General features: G+C 27.6%; 1 protein-coding gene across 1 annotated transcript in view; it reads right to left on the reverse strand.

Annotated features, from left to right (window-relative positions):
- Positions 1-18,559, reverse strand: part of LOC107446587 (piezo-type mechanosensitive ion channel component 2) — a gene marked incomplete at its 5' end in the record, with an annotated part of 85,950 nt that overhangs the window by 45,846 nt on the left and 21,545 nt on the right. Inside the window, 12 exon segments of the mRNA XM_043049668.2 lie at positions 750-842; positions 986-1,187; positions 2,047-2,247; positions 2,364-2,474; positions 4,485-4,658; positions 6,495-6,643; positions 6,726-6,952; positions 9,691-9,840; positions 11,184-11,332; positions 13,958-14,169; positions 16,818-16,965; positions 18,282-18,551. Of these exon segments, the coding sequence (XP_042905602.1) occupies positions 750-842; positions 986-1,187; positions 2,047-2,247; positions 2,364-2,474; positions 4,485-4,658; positions 6,495-6,643; positions 6,726-6,952; positions 9,691-9,840; positions 11,184-11,332; positions 13,958-14,169; positions 16,818-16,965; positions 18,282-18,551 (2,086 nt within the window).

Here is an 18,559-nt window from a genome sequence, read left to right on the forward strand (position 1 = left end):
ACAATAATTTTTTTAAATATTTTCAAGAGAAGATTTAGTACATAGGTGCATAGCCAAATCTTTGAACAAAAAATAAGCACCTTTTAAGTACATTTTAAGCACTCAAAAAATATTTTTGAGCACTATATACATCAGCAAAATGCAAAATAATTTTCAAAGGCATGACATGATCATGTTAAAATAACTACTTTCTGACAAAGAACTCTTGTTAGGATTATATTAGCCATCATAAAAAAAATTGAGAGATTTTACATTTTGAAAAATGAGGGTGGAAAATGAAGCCTGACATTGAGAATATCTAGTAAAATGCAGCAGATTTGCACATGAGAGTGCTAGTCACCGAACTCAGCTCAGTAGACGCGCATGCGGACTCGCAAGTATTTCATCAAACATGTAAAATAATTGCGGCATTTATATGCTATGGAGCGATGGTACGCCGAAATGAATTGTGAACACATTTAATAGAACAATATGAATAGCACGCTTTTGCATAATATGTGCCGAAAATCGATATGGTAAAGTAAAAAATCTCATTTTCAAAAAGAGAAAATTAAGCACTTTTTAAAAACACCCAATGAAAAAAGTATCCTTAAGGACTTTTAAAAAACGAAAATAGCACCTTTAAGCACTTTTTAAAAACGCTATGCACCATGTAGTCAAGTTAATTACGTTTTATCACATATTATTATTATTCAATGCATAATGTGCATTCTCTAAGTATTGATCACATAAAGCTATAAATAACATACCTACAACTCTGGTAGTACTAGGAGGATCGCGGAAATCAGCTAAAAACAACCAATCTCTCATTCCTTCAACAAGTGATTCAGACCATGGATACTCTAAATGAAAGATTTATTAAATCAAACATTAAAAATATCAAAATCATAAAAGAGGAAACATTTTGAATAACAATATTTTCCTGGTACATAAAAAAATTGACAAGAAGCAGGCAAAAGATAGCTTAAAAATGTGTACAACTTACCAACACATAAACCAGGAGGTAGACCCAAACAGATTATATACTGAATAGTCAAAACAATACATTGATAAGATACGTAAAACGGCCAAATTTTTGCCAAGGTTTTCCTTTTCAAAAGAAACATAAGAGTTAACCAGACAGCAGATAAAAAGGCAAATACATCGAGTCTAACTCCAATGCAAGCAACAGTTGTAATGAAACAAGCCTGTGAAAGAAAATTTATGTGTATTAATTTACAAAACTATGCATTTCCAAAACAATATATTTCAGAAAATTGTGCTTCATATAACACAAGGTTTTCAGGTGATTTATTTTTTAGTAAACAATTATGAATTAATTTTATAACATATTATAAGCCTTTTTTAGATGCATATCATATATTTATAACCTTCAATATATGATAAATATGATATATGGTATTAGTATATATATATATATATATAGCTTATATATCAATACTGATATAAATCATATTTATAAATACTGATGTATGATTCATTTATAAACAAAAAGAAATACCATTTGCAGAAGTCTAATCTTGTTAACTCACAAAAAAAGAAAATTCTGAATGCAATTTTATCTCTCACAATTAGATGTTACTGATTGCAACTTTTGCAAATAAAAAATTGAAAGAGAAAGTTAATTCTCAAGTGCCATGTTTACTGCTGCTAGAAATTTAATAAATGAAAATATAGAACTACAAGAAAATCTATAATATTTCTAACCTAGCTCAACTATATGATTTTGAAACTAAAAAACTGAATAACATTAAGAAAAAACAACAAATTAACTTTAGCTTCAACTAAAGCAAGAGTTCAAGATAAACAATTGCCTATATTACCTAGAGTTAAGATAAAATAATTTTACATGTGTATTAAAAAAATATGTCAACAGAATTTTCAACTGAACTTGCATGCTTCTTAAAAACAAACCAATTTCGTTCAATGGAAAAATCATTTATGAAGTAGAAAAATTTTCACTTAATTTTCCTACAAGCGGCATCAAAAGAAGATTAAAATTTCCATTTTGAAAAATAAAAACATAAAGCAAGTAAAATTACATACCTCTAGACCAAATTTGTAGAAAAAATAATTCACTAGATATTTCAGGCACTCTCCAAGATTATCGTCAGCTGTTGCCCTAGTTGTAGATGGAAAAACAACACCTGGTTTTGGTGGAGGTTCATTTGTGTGTATCCTATTTACTTCCTGCCTGATTTTAACAACAGCTTGAATAGTCAAAACTAGTATTAATCCTATATACCCCTAGAAAATAACATTCTCTTTAAAAAATTGCAATAAAATGATTCCATTAAAAGATATCTTTTATATATTTCTAAAACATGTCTAGAAACTGATTAATATCTGAGAAAATAACATACTTTGCAATAGTCTGCCAAGTAAAGTGTGCGCTTGAATCCAATCCAGTCGTGGTTATCAATCGTTGTATTGAATGGATATGGAAGGTTAGACATATTTGCATAAGGCACATACTAGGTAATAAACAAAAAATATATCAGTTCAAAAATAAAATTCGATAAAAAAATATATATATAAATAAACTAAAAGTACCTCTTTTCAAAAAAAAATTTTTTTTTCTTTTGCTTATTTTTGTTTTTTATTTTATTTAGTATCATTTTACACATTGCATAAGTTAGACATCTAGGAATTTAGTACCAATTTAAAAAATAATAGATTTTGAAGCTTGCTTAAAAAACTTAGATTAAACCCTTCTATGAACCCCTCTAAATTTTAAATATGTATAACCGTCAGGACTAGGACTGGGCGATATTAAAAATTATATATCGTGATGCATCGTCAATTTTGCATCGCGATATAGCGATGTATCGCGATATAGTATTTTTGAATTTNTCTTTCCCACCAGAGGGCTAAAACCATGTGTTGTAAAACAATATGAAATAATACTAAGCGCCGGATGTAAAGCATCAGCTTCGATTAAGATAATTTTGTGAGAATTTTTTTGATAATTCAGTGAGAATTCACCCGATTAGACATATGATGCTCACTGCGTGCTCTTGCGCACCAAAGCCTATCAATTAAAACGTATTAGCGTTTTATATAATACTATTTCAGTACTCATAACCAACCAACCGTTTTTTTCTCGATGACAATCGGAGATAGATAGACACATGATGCTCACTACGTGCTCTTGTGCGCCGAAGCCTATCAATTAAAACGTATTAGCGTTTTATCTAACATGGATTAGCCATATGATGCTCACTAAGTGCTCTTGCGCGCCGAATCCAATCAATTAAAAATGAAAACTGTTGCCAGCGCGAGAAAAGAAATATCATCGGTTTCATTGATACATACGTACGTATTAGCGTTTTATATAATATAGATAGATTTTGAAGCTTGCTTAAAAAACTTAGATTAAACCCTTCTATGAACCCCTCTAAATTTTAAATATGTATAACAGTCAGGACTTAAAGAACTAGAATTAAAGACTTAGAATGAAAACAAGATCACCTACATTGCTAACATCAAAAACTTAGCATGTGGATTGTTTTTATTTAGAACATATTAAGGTTCTCAAGATTGAAGTTTGCTTTGGATAAATTTTACATACAACATAATGAATGAGTATGTTTCATTTTCAACTGGCTTTTATATTTTACAAATGCATTAAATTTCATTTCTTATCAGATTATTAGTAATTCCGCTAGTTTGCAGCCAGGTCAGTAAACAATCTAGCAGCCTGGCTGCTAGTTTGCAGCCAGACTGCTAGATTGTTTACTGATATTTTTTAAATAATGTGAATCACCACATTTCACTTAAAAATGCACTTTAAGAGAACGATTTCAAATTTAAAGATAGTTTTAATTTATACTCAACTTCTTTTTAGAAATTTCTAATACTGTCTAGGACAACTTTTTTTAAGTCGATTTAAATAAAATTGTTCACAATATAATCAAGTAAAACTATTAGCAATTAATAAATGTTTCATTTTCCTCATAATTTTCAAGTCTTTTTAATTATTAATAAATTCCAACAGAAGAAATGTAGCATTTCTTTATCATAGGTTTTATTGCAAAAGAACTGTTTTGAAATTTAAAAAAAAATTATTGAGAAAAAAAAAAGTTTTTGACAGCAGAAAATTTTCCTTTGTTAGTGCTATAATTTTTATTTTATATATATGCTGATCTACTGATTATTTATTTAGAGAAGTGACTGAGATTAATAAATAATTATTGTCATGTAACATTCAACTAAAACTTTATAACAGTGATTTTTAGAAATAGATTTCTAAACTAATGGCTGCACTTTAAATCCCAAAGAAAACATTCACTACACACCATTGCAGCCAATGTTTACATTAACTGGTATTTATGTAGAATGCTGGTCATGAAACAAAAAGTAGTTTTCTAGTAATAAAGCATGAAATATATGAACTTATTTTAAAATTTCGTTTTTTAAATGTTTTATTTACTTGCTTCCATTAATACAAAGATTTGAACTCTTAAAAACAGAAAAATTCTTACTGTGCAATTGGTTTGCCAATTCAGGTAATCAACTATATTCAACTGATACATCATTTTAGAAAGCAAAAGAGTAGCTGCCCAAACTGATATACAATGTGAAAAGAAATTTTGTAGACTAGGTAGTGGTAGGGCAATTACAACAAAAACTACAAAGGCAAAGTGAATGGCACAAACCTGAAAAAAAGAAACTCATGAGTAATTATGAAAATTGTGTTTGCACCAAAGCATAAATGAAAGCATTTGTTTTTATGATAAAAGAATAAAAAATGATTCAGTTAAAGATTTTGTCTTAGATTCACAAATTTAGTAATATGAAGTATAATGTGAAGTATTTTCAAAAAGGAACACAATTGAAAATATTTTTGGATAAAATAAAAATATCTTTATAAATATTTCTCAAAATTTAATTTCCAAAAAAAAAGTAATTGTGCTAAACATTTCATATTAGTTTGAAGTAAGTCTCATTATTTCATGAAATAAATAATAGAAGACAAGAATCTGAAATTTCCAGCTAAATGAAAAAATAAGCTTAAAGGAAAAAAAGTTTAATGAAAAAATTAGTTAAGCAGCATTTAAAATGCACATAAACTGGTAAGACCAAGAACTATAACATACGAAACAAGAAAAATAATATATAAGACACTCCATGCAGGATTATATAAGATAAATCTATTAAACATTTTTAAAGTTGCTGAATTTGTAAATTCCCAATTATCAACTAATAATAAACTAAAAAGATTATTTTATTTTTCTACAAAATATATTGAAATAATGAGAAATTCAGTAAGTTGTGATTTAAACATGTTATTTTCCTTAACCAAATAAAAAAAAATATTATTTCAAGTGTACAGAGTACAAAAGGAAAAACGGACCATCCTGAATAACTTTTAATCTAATGATCGGATCTTCACGTTCTAGGACTCTATCTTAAGAAACTCTCAAAAAATGGCCAAATATGCAAAAGAAAAGTAACATTAATATTAAGGGGTCCAAACTTTGGATCGCTGTCCCGAAAAACTATTGTGACCGTATTTCCAGATTGCAGTTAACCCTTATATTTTGGGGGTCAGAAATCTGAATTCTTAAAAAAATGGTATGATTATAATTCAGAGAAAGTGCATTTTTGTGCCAAAGTTTTTGTTCGGAACTTAAAACATCATCTGCACTAATTAATTAACACATTTTAGGTCATCCCTTGAACAATTCAGATTAAACCATAGAACATAAAGATCCAATCATTAGATCAAATTTACTCAAAAGTTTAAAAGGTCCTTTTTTGGTGCACTGTACATTCCATTCCCGATTTCAGCTACATGTGAGGAGCTTTTTCATAAGGGTTTTTCATATCCTTCATATGTAGTTTTACTTTGCTATGTTTTTCAAATACTCATTAGTAAAATGTAACACTCTTAAACGTCATCGTTGTTAACCGTTTTCTGAATATCAATGTAAAAATTGCATAAGTACTTAAATGCATCTCTTACCGAAAAATCTTAGAAAATTGTTTATGTATTGCACCATTCTGACACAACTTATTAAATGTAACAATGTTAAATATTTATTGTCTGGTCATAGACAAACTGAATGTTAAGCTCCAATAGCTAGTAATTAACAATATTCAATAACAATCAATTAACTATGACTCAATAATTAAAGATCAGAATTTATGATCATAAATTAAAATAAGAATTCATATTCAGGCTGGACACAATGACAAAATTTATTTAGGATCTTTTTAATAAAAAACAAAAATTCCTATTTCAAAATTTAGTAGAATTTTTTAAAAGGTTATTTAATTTTCAAAATTATAGTTTTTGTATTTTCCCCTATACACATAAGAGAATTCTCTGCAATTTTATAGTAAAAATTCATTTAAAAACACTACATATTTTACAAGGAATTTTGACCAGGCTCTCAGCAATCCTGCGCTCAGGGACAATTGTCCCTGTCATCCCTTACATATGGAATTGATTCAGATTAATAATATAATTAGTCATGAAATACACTTACATCACAAGCAGCAAGAATAAAAGTAGATAGAAGAATGATCTTTATAATATGTATCTCTAAAATTCTCCATAAGATTTCTGATACATAAGTGAACCCTTGCCGAACTTCATGAAATATGCCGTCCAAGCACAGCTTCACTGCCCTAAATTCTAAATTGGAAAAAGTAAATAAATAAATTTGCAAATACCTTGAAAATCAAGAAATAATAAATAAGCATATTATGTTCAATACCTCTTTCAGCGCGATTGCTTTCAAGTTCATCCTTGACGGAAGTAGGAGTCACAATTTCTGAGCCAGGAGTGGTAGCGATTGTATCCCTCCTCACAGGAGTGATGTCCAGATTTTTTGGTCGAATCGTTTCACTTTCAGGTTCTATTGTAATATGGGTTTCGGTACTGTCGTTGGGGATATTGGTAGCACAAGTAAGTTGTGTAGTATCTGCTAAGTTCTCACTAGATCTAACAAAGAATGCATAAAATGAAAAAGAAGACAATATTTCAACTTCAGAAATTTCGAAACTTACAGGAGATGAGTTCATTTTAACAACATATAAATAAAACCACATTGCACAAGGGAAATTAATAAAACTTATTGCATTACATTTAAATTATAAAATTGAATGGCTACAATATGAGGAAAAAAAATAGTGCATGGAATCCCTCCACGCGGAAGAAGTGAAACTTCGTAATGTGGAAATGAAAATAAGAAGGGGTAGAAATTGATTTTTAGTGAAATCATATTGTTTCTTTAAGACAAACTTTATTAACAATGCTTACAATTCACAATTGATCGCATCTTTTAATTNATTTCAAAGACTGAAATTTCCAATCCAAATTTGTCTTTAAGGAAGGTTAATAATGTTTCAGGAAACGAGAAATTCACATTAAAATCTCCTGCAAGGATCACAGGCCGCTCACAATAATCAATTTCTTCACCAGTAACGTCTGCCAGAGCTTGTGAACCTACAGTGGATAGTGACAATAAAGATTTTGCAATAAATAATTTAATATCCCTCATGGCTGTATTTGGTGAAATATAAATGGCCATTAGAAAAGAGAAAACCTAACAATCAATTGATATTCACAAGAGACGTACCTTGACATAACCTTAAATCCGTCGCATTGTCCGTGGGATTGTTTTCACTCATTTTTTACTATTGTTATCCACTTAGTTTGAAAATAAAAAATGCTACGCTATTAAATTATATGTATATCAAATCAAACCAAAATATTAATAGAAAAATAAAACTATTATTATTTTTATGCTAGTGAGAACCAAAACAATATGGAAATGAATGAGGGAAAACTAGATCCTACCACGTGATTTCCCGGCCAATAAAAATTTGTTTCTTGCCATATGAGGATTTCACTTTATATTTCTTTCTCCAAGTAAAAATAGTTTAAGTCAGAAATGTTTTAATTAACAGTAGAAAGACTGAACTACTGAACATTGTATATTTAAAAAGACTGAAGGGGTCAGTTGAGCCATCCCACTATGTTTATACATAGATCATATAGACATCCTAAATCTTAAAATACAATCATAATTGATTTAATCAAAACATATTATAGACTTGATCACTGAAATTCTGTGGTAATTTATTAGATTTGGTTAAAAAAATATTTGATTACTTCAAATCTTCAATTAATTGTATACATTAGTTTATTTGATAATTAAGTTTCCTTTTATCTATGAATAAAATTATGGATACATTGAAATACTCTTGTCTTTTTAATGAATCTGGGGTACCTTATACCCCAAACTACCTGGGGTTATGGGATACCTACCAAAATACTTAAGTGGTCACTCTAGCCTCTCTAATCATTCTAGGTATAAGAATCTATACATACATTTTATAAGGCTTTTATATGATTAAATAACTTAAATTGGTTCAAATTATGAAAAGTTGAATATACTTTGCACTTTCAGTTATTTTTTTTTCGAATTACAGAGCAAAAAAAATCTGATAAATCAAATCGGCCTTATCCGTCTTTCTAGAGTTTAATAATTTTTTTTACTAAATATAATAAATAATTCAGTTAAAAATTAATAATGATTAGATTTCAGAAATACTTACATAGATTTGCTTTATTTTTAAAGAATAATGTAATTCTATTGGTCCCAACCAACAAGGGAAATATTTATAAAATATTTTTATAAAAATTTTACACAAACTTTTAGCTTTATAATATAGCTTAACTCTATAGAATAGTTCACAAACTCTACTTTGCATAATACTACTCTATGTATCTAAGCTAAATTATGTAACTATGCAATTAATAATAATATCTGATATCAATTGATTGCTAACATTCAAAAATTGTAATAAGTATGCCAACTTGTAATGATACAATTTCTTTATTACTAAGTACTTTAACTGTAGTTTTCCTTGGAAAAAGGATAGTTTTACAGTATTTTGTGTATTCTTTCAATTTAATTTAAAATAAGCTACATTTAAGTTACAAAGTAACATAACCTAATTTATGTTAATAAAGTTACATAAAACAATAAAATAAGCTGAAATAAAGCTAATTGTACAAACACTAACAACCAGAACTTAAAAAAAGTATAAAAAGAACGTCTTAATTTACTTACAGAACAAATAAATAACTGTATTTCTTTGGAAAAAATTTTAATGAAAAGAGGTCAATCAAAAATAGAGAAAACATTTAACAGAAAGAAAAGTGCGGTTAACATGCTCTGAAAATTAAGGAGAAATAAGACTAGATCATATTTTTTGTCATTTGAGATACTGTTCTTTATAAATTTACTCTTTTTACAAGTACAAACAGTTAAACCTTTATTTAAAAATTTTAAAATCTTGTGGAAATTCCACAGTCAAAATTAAAATCCGTAAAAACTACAAAAAACAAAAGTAGTTGGCATTATTTTTGAAATTTTAAAAAGTGTAGTTTTTTCTTAAAATTTTAGCTTTAAAAACTGAATATAATTTACACAAAAACATTTAAAAATTTATAAACTTTCAAAAAAATTTAAATTCTGTAATTTCGACAGAAATAAAACCCATATAAGTTGCATAGAATCCAAAGTAGTTAGCATAACCTTCGCCGTTATTAAATTTTTAAATAATCAGCTTATACTTTTAAAATTCACAAAAAATTACAAACTCAAACTGTCACAAAAATTTACATTTTTGGAAACAATAAAATTATATACAAGCTGATAAATGAACTACCTGTACTGCATATCGCTAATAAGAAGAAACTCTTTATGGAAATAATGAAGCTGTATTATGGTTATGATAAGGAAAAATGTAGGAGTCAAAAGCTTGACAAAAAGTGTGCCAGTATCAGAGTTGAACAACTCAAGACCCAAATCTTCTTGCCTGAAAAATACATATCATAAAATAATCAAATGTTTAATTTTATTTTACAGTGAAAAGCATTCCTATCCAATACAGACTAAAAAGATAACTCGAAAGAGCAAGAGTTTTCATATGTTGAGCACTTATCATAGACATTTTTTATAATCGATAACATTATAGCTTGATATTTTTCCTTAAAATATGCTAATATAAAAAGAATATTAGGATCTTCAGCATCACAGTTTGAGAAATTAAGAATGATTTTTTTTTTCTGTTTCTCTTTTCTTTTCAACTTGAGTTTCATCTTTATAGCTTTTAGTCAGTCTATTACTACTAATTTTCAATATTTCTGTCAATCACTATCATCAATATTCTAGTAACCACTTATTTACATTCTATTAATCACTTATCTATATTCTAGTAATCATTTATTGAACAAAAAATTTTTATAAGCAAAGATTCTGATTAACCTTTCCGTGTTTCGATTTTTGCATGCCAAACTTTCTCAGAAATGGGAAAATACGCAAAAAGCATTAAATATAGTTCGTTCACCAGGAGTTGGCACTTGGCTTCGCCTTCATCACGTGGTATCCGACGATACTATTTCGCTATTTTCGGGAGAAGGTTGTGAGCAATGCTGAACAAGGTTGCCATTTGGCGACCGTATGACAAAAATATTTATTTCATAATCTTTATCTGCATTTTCTTTTTACATTATATATTACATAAATTAAGTGAATAGTTGTCCTTTTGAAGACATTTTGGTGCTAGATATTTAATTAGCTACAGTAACGAAGGGTATAATAGAAGATGATAAAGCGTGAAATAAATGACTGAAAAAGAATTCACTGTTTGTGTTTGGTGCGCATTAAGTGTTGTCTTAATTTCAATCGCGGAGACGTTTCTCCTCTTACTCCCGCGCTGAAATGAACTCTTCGTATGAGGAGGTGGAGCCAAGTGCCAACTCCTGGTGAATGAACTATAACTAAAACGGGAGATAATTAACTTGTTAAGATTTTTACAAATTTCTGTCGGATGCTTTTTTTTTGCAGTTTTACAATTCAAGTTGGTTTTTTTTAAATCCTTAATAATTTTATCATCATTATTTTATAAGCACCTTTTCTGATTAAACATTTATTATTTTAAGAATAGCACCTATACCCAAAATTAAGCTACTGTGAAAAATTAAAATTTTCAGCATTCAAAATTTTCATCTATCTGTAGAGTCAATCTTTCACTTTAATTTCATAATGTAAGACACAATAGCATGTATTTCAATTAAAATTCTCAGAAATATAAAAAAAAATTATAATAAAACTGTTAAATGACTTAATGACTATTTTTCCAACAAAATCAAAACTTACATGCTTTTAGGGACATGGAGGTATCTCTCCCAATAATAATCAAAATCTTCAAATTGATAAGTATATATGAGTATAAGCACAAGCATTGAAAAAACAATAACAGTTAACCAAAATCCATACATGATCCTCCTCCACCAGTAATAGGAAAACTAAAAAAAGAAAAAAAATTTATAATATTTCTAATCACACTGTGATTATACATAAACTTTTGTATATAGTTTTGTATATAGTTGATTATATATAGTTTGAAACAACTAGAACAGTATTCAATAACTACAAAATAAAATATGTATGACTGAATAACTCTTGATGTATAAATCTTTATGAATAAATGAATGATAAATCTTTGAATGAATAAATCTTTGATGAGTATCACCGCAGGGCATATGCAAATGAGCATGTCACTAATACTAATATATAAACCTCCACCTCTCGGCATGGCATTAATGTGGCATTTATTTCATTTTTAATAGTGTGTAGAAACATTACGGAAACCCTTCACTAAAAAAAGGGAATACAATTTCTTCAATTTAACCTATGGAGATTTACATGGACTTTACTTTTTAATTAAGTTACTAAGTATAATTATTCAAGTAGCTTTAAGTATAATTGAATAAATCTTGATGTAAAGTATGATTACAGAATGTGTCATTGTAGGGTGTATGCAAATGAGCACGTCATTGATGCTAATATATAAGTACCAACATGTAAACATAGTATTAATGTGACATTCATTTATTTTTGAAAAATGTGTAGAAAAAGCTGATTGGAGAATTATATTGACAAAATTTCCTTTTTAATTAAGTAACTAATTAAAAGTTATAAACAATAATTGTTTTATTTATATGCACAGAAATGTGTTTGTTTGAACTAGTTAACAAGTTTTAAATGTTAATGTTGTATAAATTTTTAAGCGTGAACTTTGAAAAGTTTTAAAAATGCGCACAATCTAATTAAAATTCAGTGTATAGGTTCATTGTAGCACATTTCAACAAAAAAAATCGAACAAAAAGTATCAAAAATATTAAAATACTTAATTAATGCGGAAATTGCATTTATATGATTCTCAGCAGCTTAATATAAAAAAGTAGATAGTAAGCTTTTATTAATAGTGATAAGATCTATCAAGGACATCATTATTTTTGCATGACTGATAAACCAAATCCAAACTGCACAGTCCTCAAATGAAAATTTTTAGATCACTCCATATATGAAATAATCATAAGATAAATTTTCAGTAGTAATTTTATAATTTAATCAGTAATCACTGCAATTTTATAATTTAATCAGTTAACTGTGAAACCAAAAAGACTCTCCAGTTATCAGTTAAACATCAAAATTTAAGTTGAACATCGCTTAAATCAAGGATTTTTTCAGTTTTGTCAGATTCACGTTTTCGTGAATTGACCGTATTAAGTGTTATTTAGTATTTAAAGTCACATTGACTGACAAGGAACCAATATGACTCTCCTAACACTGATGAATAATCATTGTATCAGAAAAGTAGCAATTTGTAAGATTTCACAGAGTATAAGCATTAAAATGTGTCAATTAATTCAATTATTTCTCAAGGAACCATTCATTATAAATGATAGATGCTGGAAAACGACAAATGTGGGTCAACAAAATATCCAGTGGTAACGTGAAAATGTATGAAAAGTGATAAAGTAATAAACTCAAAAATAAATAGATTTATAATTAGTTTTAAAAATTTTGTATTGAAAAAATTATGTACTTAATACACAATTCTGTACTTAAGAAGGAATAAGAACATGTTTACTTCTTAAAAATATCTGGAAATTTAGGTTTGAACACACTCTTTTCTTCTTAGCGCAAATAATAAATTTTTGACATTTATAACAGATAGCTCTTCATTTCCTATAAGTTCATATGAATGCAGAGAGTTCTTTATTATTTCAATGGCTTGGAGGACTTCTGCAAATATTTTCATTGGTTTTGGCCAAGTTCACTTTCTCCATCATTATGTCATTATCAGTCATCATTATGTCAGTTTTGCAATCATTTCTTGAACACCAGAAGTTTCGACATTTTCATGAACTAATACATAAACATAAAAAAAGAGGTTGAAGGCGTTTTTCTGAACTGCAACAAATCCTCATATTCTTTTTTTCTAATTAGCATCATAAATTTCTGTTTTTCTTCTCAAAACATATTAACTTCAATATTTTTAGAAAATATCAGTAAATTCTTGAAACGATAAAGGTGGGAATCTGCTAGTTTCAAAAACGATTTAATTGGATGTTTTTAACTTTATAAGAATAGCATTTGTGAATGGACAGTTCAAATAAGACAATATAAACAGAAAATGACAGATATGGGAACAATGCATCAAGGTTTGACTATATATGTACAAATATATATAGCCAAGCAAACTTAATTGGTGGGTTTTTATAGTTATCATTTCTCAAAATTAAATGTGCAATTTTTTAAAGCATTATCTCTCTTGATATACAAATATTTTAATATTTTTAATCATTCAAGAGTTATGACTGAGTATAATATACAGGATTTTCCTGAAATCACTTTCTCATTTATTATTAAGAAATAAAAATAAAAAATTCAAAATAGAAACCAGATGAAAAGTTTGAAAAAATAAACAGAACTAATACTTTAGGGGTTAAAAGTTTAAAAAAACAAACTAAATGAAGAGCATAATGTAAAAATTTAATAAGAGGTATAATAAATAATATAAGTAGCAAAAAACACTACCTAAGATATGAGTTCATTAAATGTTTTTATGATTGAATATTTACCTGGAACATCAAAATGAAAAACAAGAACAGGAACATGTAGACGATACGATACACAACTACTACTTGTCCTCCCAAAGAAATTACCATTAACATGCATGCAACAATCCATATCCAATATTTAGTCAGTAAGTTTGATACTGATTCAGCAATTATGCGTATATAAGGATTAGGAGAAGTAGTAGATGGTACAATACTAAAATGCCTCTTAATGGCTGAAATAAAAATTTATGAATTAGTTTAAATAAGTTAAAGCACATAAAAGTACATTTATCGTCACATTTATGTTGAAATAATGTAGAAAAAACTTTGATATACATTAAGAATAAACAAGATAAATAAATAAATAACATTTAAGAATAAAAAAAAAATTAAATTTATATTAAAAATATGTAAAATAAAAATCTTGATTGATTTGGAATCTTTATAATATACCAATATCAAAAAAGTTTCTCCTGCCTACACCAAAAAACAATTTTTGTTTTAAAAACACATTGGCATGAACTTGAATTTTCAACAATTAAAATTTTAACTGAACAATAGCAAAAGCAAGCAAACAAACAAATATGAATAAACCTAAATTTCTTAACTCAAATGTAGATTGTATTGAGTTGAGACTCACTTATATAATGATTTTATAGGTATTTTTACGAGTTGTTCCAGAGATAAAATAATTATTGAAATGATTTTTTTTTCTTAATTAATCAAAAACATAAATGTAATCTTTTTTAATAACATAAATACAATAAATAGTTTTAAAGAACAAAATATGTAAAGTTTAGAATGTAAAGTAACAGATGAATTTTTATTATATGAAATGTAACAATTAGATCCTTTGAAAATACATATATTTTTATATAAATGCATACATTGAATTTTGAACCAAATCTTTAGGATATGTCTAACCGTTTCAAAATAAGAGTCAAGTCTTCATGTAGACATCTAATATTGGTTGGAAATTCAAAATATATATATTTATTTATGAAAAGTAAGATTTTCATGTAAATTAAGGAGGATCAGTTACATTTCACATGCAAAGTTTTATGCTATTACCACGAAACCTCTGGAGCCTGACCACTCCCTGTTCCACAGTAAAATGGTCATTAATAAAGATTGGTCATTCTTAGGGGTTAACTCCGTTGACTTCAAAATGCTATCCAAGGTACATGATCTTTAGCAAACGAATTTAATTTTAGTTAGAGCCATTTTCTTGGTGCGGAAATGATACTTGTGTTGGCGTAATGAAAACCATTTCAATGAATAAAATATAACGTCAATAAAAGTTATCAGTACAGATACAAATGATAGAGCTATATGAAATAAATAAACAATTCTATTTTTTTATTAAGTTTGCATTTAATTTCCTTTTATAAAAATTAGTTAGCTTTAAAAGAAGAGAAGATATGTTTGTTTGAGATACTTAGTTTTTTTTCTAAAATAACCTTTTTTATAATTTAAAACTTCTAAAATTTAACTTTTGCACTAAAATTAAACAATTAATAGCATCTAGTGCACTCTAACTGCAACATGAGGTTACAAATCTCCTTCAGGGATTGTCAAAAAAAGCTCTATACGTAAGAGTCCCACAAAATATTTTATAATCTATTTATTTGTTTTGCTAATATTTTTTCGTGTTTTCTTATTTGACCTATTGGCACTTGGTACAGAGGTTTTCTCAGTTGCTGAAAGAGGTTTTCTTCAACACAAAATACATGGAGAAAATTTCATGCCTCACAAAATAATGAATTTATTTTAAAAATTATTTAAAAAATGGCTTCATTTTAAAGAAAATAATTTTAAATGGCAGAATACAAAATTCTGATGCAATTTGTCTAGTAGTTCTTGGGAAATAAAAGTTTAAATATATAACTGTTTGAAATGAAATTCCTCAAATTTTACTGATTTTATTCGAACATTGTAGTAGGGCACTGGACCCATGTTCAAGGTGTGGGTTCGATCCCCATCGACCGAAGACTCCTCATGTAGTAAATGGTGACTTGGGCACGTTAAATCAGTCTAGTCACAAAGTCCTCCATGTTCCCAGAACAAATCATACCTCTGGGGGTACTGATCCAGGAGTTTCCTTGTTTTCTGGATTAGTTCAAAATTACAAGGCTACAGAGTTGAACATTAGTTGTTGTAAACCCAAAATTGGGTCGGCTGTTCAACAACAGTTATAAAATAAAATAAAACATTGTACTTTGGTTGTAAATAGAGGAGGTCGCTACATAGAGCTGGCCATTCCTGGAAGTTTCACTGTATTACTTTAATTTCTAAACTTTACACTTTGTACTTGAAAACAAAATTTTGTTTAACACTTATACTTTTAAAAAAACATTTGAATTTTTTGTTTTAGAGTTAAAAAAAAATTACTCTTTAAGCCTATCCTGGGAGCCCTACACATTTTTCAACTGGACTAAAATTATTTTAGGTAAATATGGGACCAAGATAATAATTTCTGTCAACTTAAAGTTTTAAATTTTAAAAAAAATTCTGTTTTTTTTTGTCGAACATCCTGCCTGACAGCTAAAGCAGTCAGTTGACCAAAATGTAATTTTAAAAATTTAAAGTTATACAAAAATTATAGCATGACACAAATGTTTTTATTTAGAAAAGAAAAATGAAGCAAAAGGATTGAAAAAGTGCAACACATAATATTTTTTTTTGAATATGAAGAGAATTAATTAATTTGTCTCCTGCTAGCCTTTACACATTTATTAATAGTTACCACACAAAAAGAAAGAAAAAAAATAGAAAATGAAATTTATCAAATAAAAATAAAAATGTGAAATAGAACAAGCGGTAAATGAAATTTAAAAAAAAGTATATGGGGTTTTTTATCCAGACAAACATGTACACATACATGGCCGAGGACATGCAGGAGTGGCAGTGTTATAAGTAATGTTAAAAGATTCCATCGTCAGACCTTCAGCTATATTCCTCTGGTTTTCATGATGGTACTCTTCAAAAAATTGTCTCATGGTGAACCAAAACATGATGGTATACAGAATCTAAAATGGTTTTAAAGTATTTCAAAATCAAATGGAGAAATTAAAAATTTGTTGTTACAATAATTATGTATATTAAAAAAATATCTTCTTTTAAAGCATTAACAAGTAAGTAGAAACAAATATTTTTGGCAGAATATTCATATTAATTCATGAACTAAATATAAAAATAAAGCAAAAATTACAAAAAATAAAATAAAGCAAAAATAAAGCAAAAAAAAAACTTGAAAAAAGCACAAATGAAAGTACAGAAATGGAAATACTATAGTTTCGGCTCTTGTTTGCGGAACCAAAGCTATAGTATGTCCATTTCTGTACTTTTATTTTCATTATTTATTATTTAGCTTATTCTGCATTCATCTCCATATTTTTGAAAAATTAATTACTGACTAAACTGCAAACTCTTAATAGGGAATTTATTTTAAAAAATTTTAAAAATGGTTTCATTTTAAAGTAAGCAATTTTAAATGACAAAATACAAAATTCTGATGAAATTTGACCAGTTGTTCTTGAGAAACAAAAGTTTAAAAATATGACTCTTTGAAATTAATTTCCTTATATTCGACTGAGTTTGTTCAAATTTTGTATTTTGGCATTTAAAATTATATATGTGTAATTTGCATACCGTACAACTCAAAAGTTTTTTGACTAAAATTAAATAATTAAAAAAATATATAATATGTATTTAAAAACCATTTTTACAATTATCTTTAGAAAAACAAGTTTTAGAACTGTACAAAAAAGTTTTTGATTAGTTTAAATAATTTCTGAGATACAGCAGAATATGCAAAAGAAGGAAATTTACATTAAGAGGTCCAAACTTTTAAATGCACTTCTGACTGAACTACTGTGACCATATGTTGCAACTATCAAATTGCAGCTACACTCAATACTTTAAGGATAAAGAGAAAAAAAACAGAATATTGAGAATAAAACTATATATGAGACAAAGTTACATTTTTTTTCTGATTCCGTAACTTAAAATATCACTTGCAGAAATTAGTACCTACATCCCTTTGTTAGAGTTACATGCTATATTGAAAAAATTCAATCAGTAGATGAATTTTATTTTTCATTTTGTTCTCTGTACATGCATTTTTAACAACCTGAGAATAAATCTAAACTTTTTCTTAGCTTTAACCTAGAGTTTTTCCTGCGACAAACAACAAAAATGTTTTTTTTAAATATTGTTAGGGAGAATTATGAACAATTTCACCAGCAGTCAGAATGTTTGGAGATGAAAAAAAATAATGAATATAAAAAGATGAATAGTCAATAATAAAAATGTATTATTGATTATTGCAAATCCTTAAAATTACCTTAATCGCCAGTGGCTGATAAGCCGTATCACCATATTTGATTAATCCAATTTGTGCTATGTTTTTGTTAGTTATTGAAAAGTCTGGGAGCTCCTCATTTGTTAAGTTCAGTCCAAAAATGTATTGCAAAATCAGTAGAGCTTCAGCATAAAAAACTAAAGCTGGAGAGGATCTTAAGCAAGCGTATCGAGAATTAGGACACATCCAGACGATACAGGACCACAAAAGCAATACAAAAGTCAACCAACTGTGGTAAGTTATACTCCAAGTCTAAAAAA

Source organism: Parasteatoda tepidariorum, chromosome 6 (assembly GCF_043381705.1).
Source record: "Parasteatoda tepidariorum isolate YZ-2023 chromosome 6, CAS_Ptep_4.0, whole genome shotgun sequence".
Lineage (NCBI taxonomy): Eukaryota > Metazoa > Arthropoda > Arachnida > Araneae > Theridiidae > Parasteatoda > Parasteatoda tepidariorum.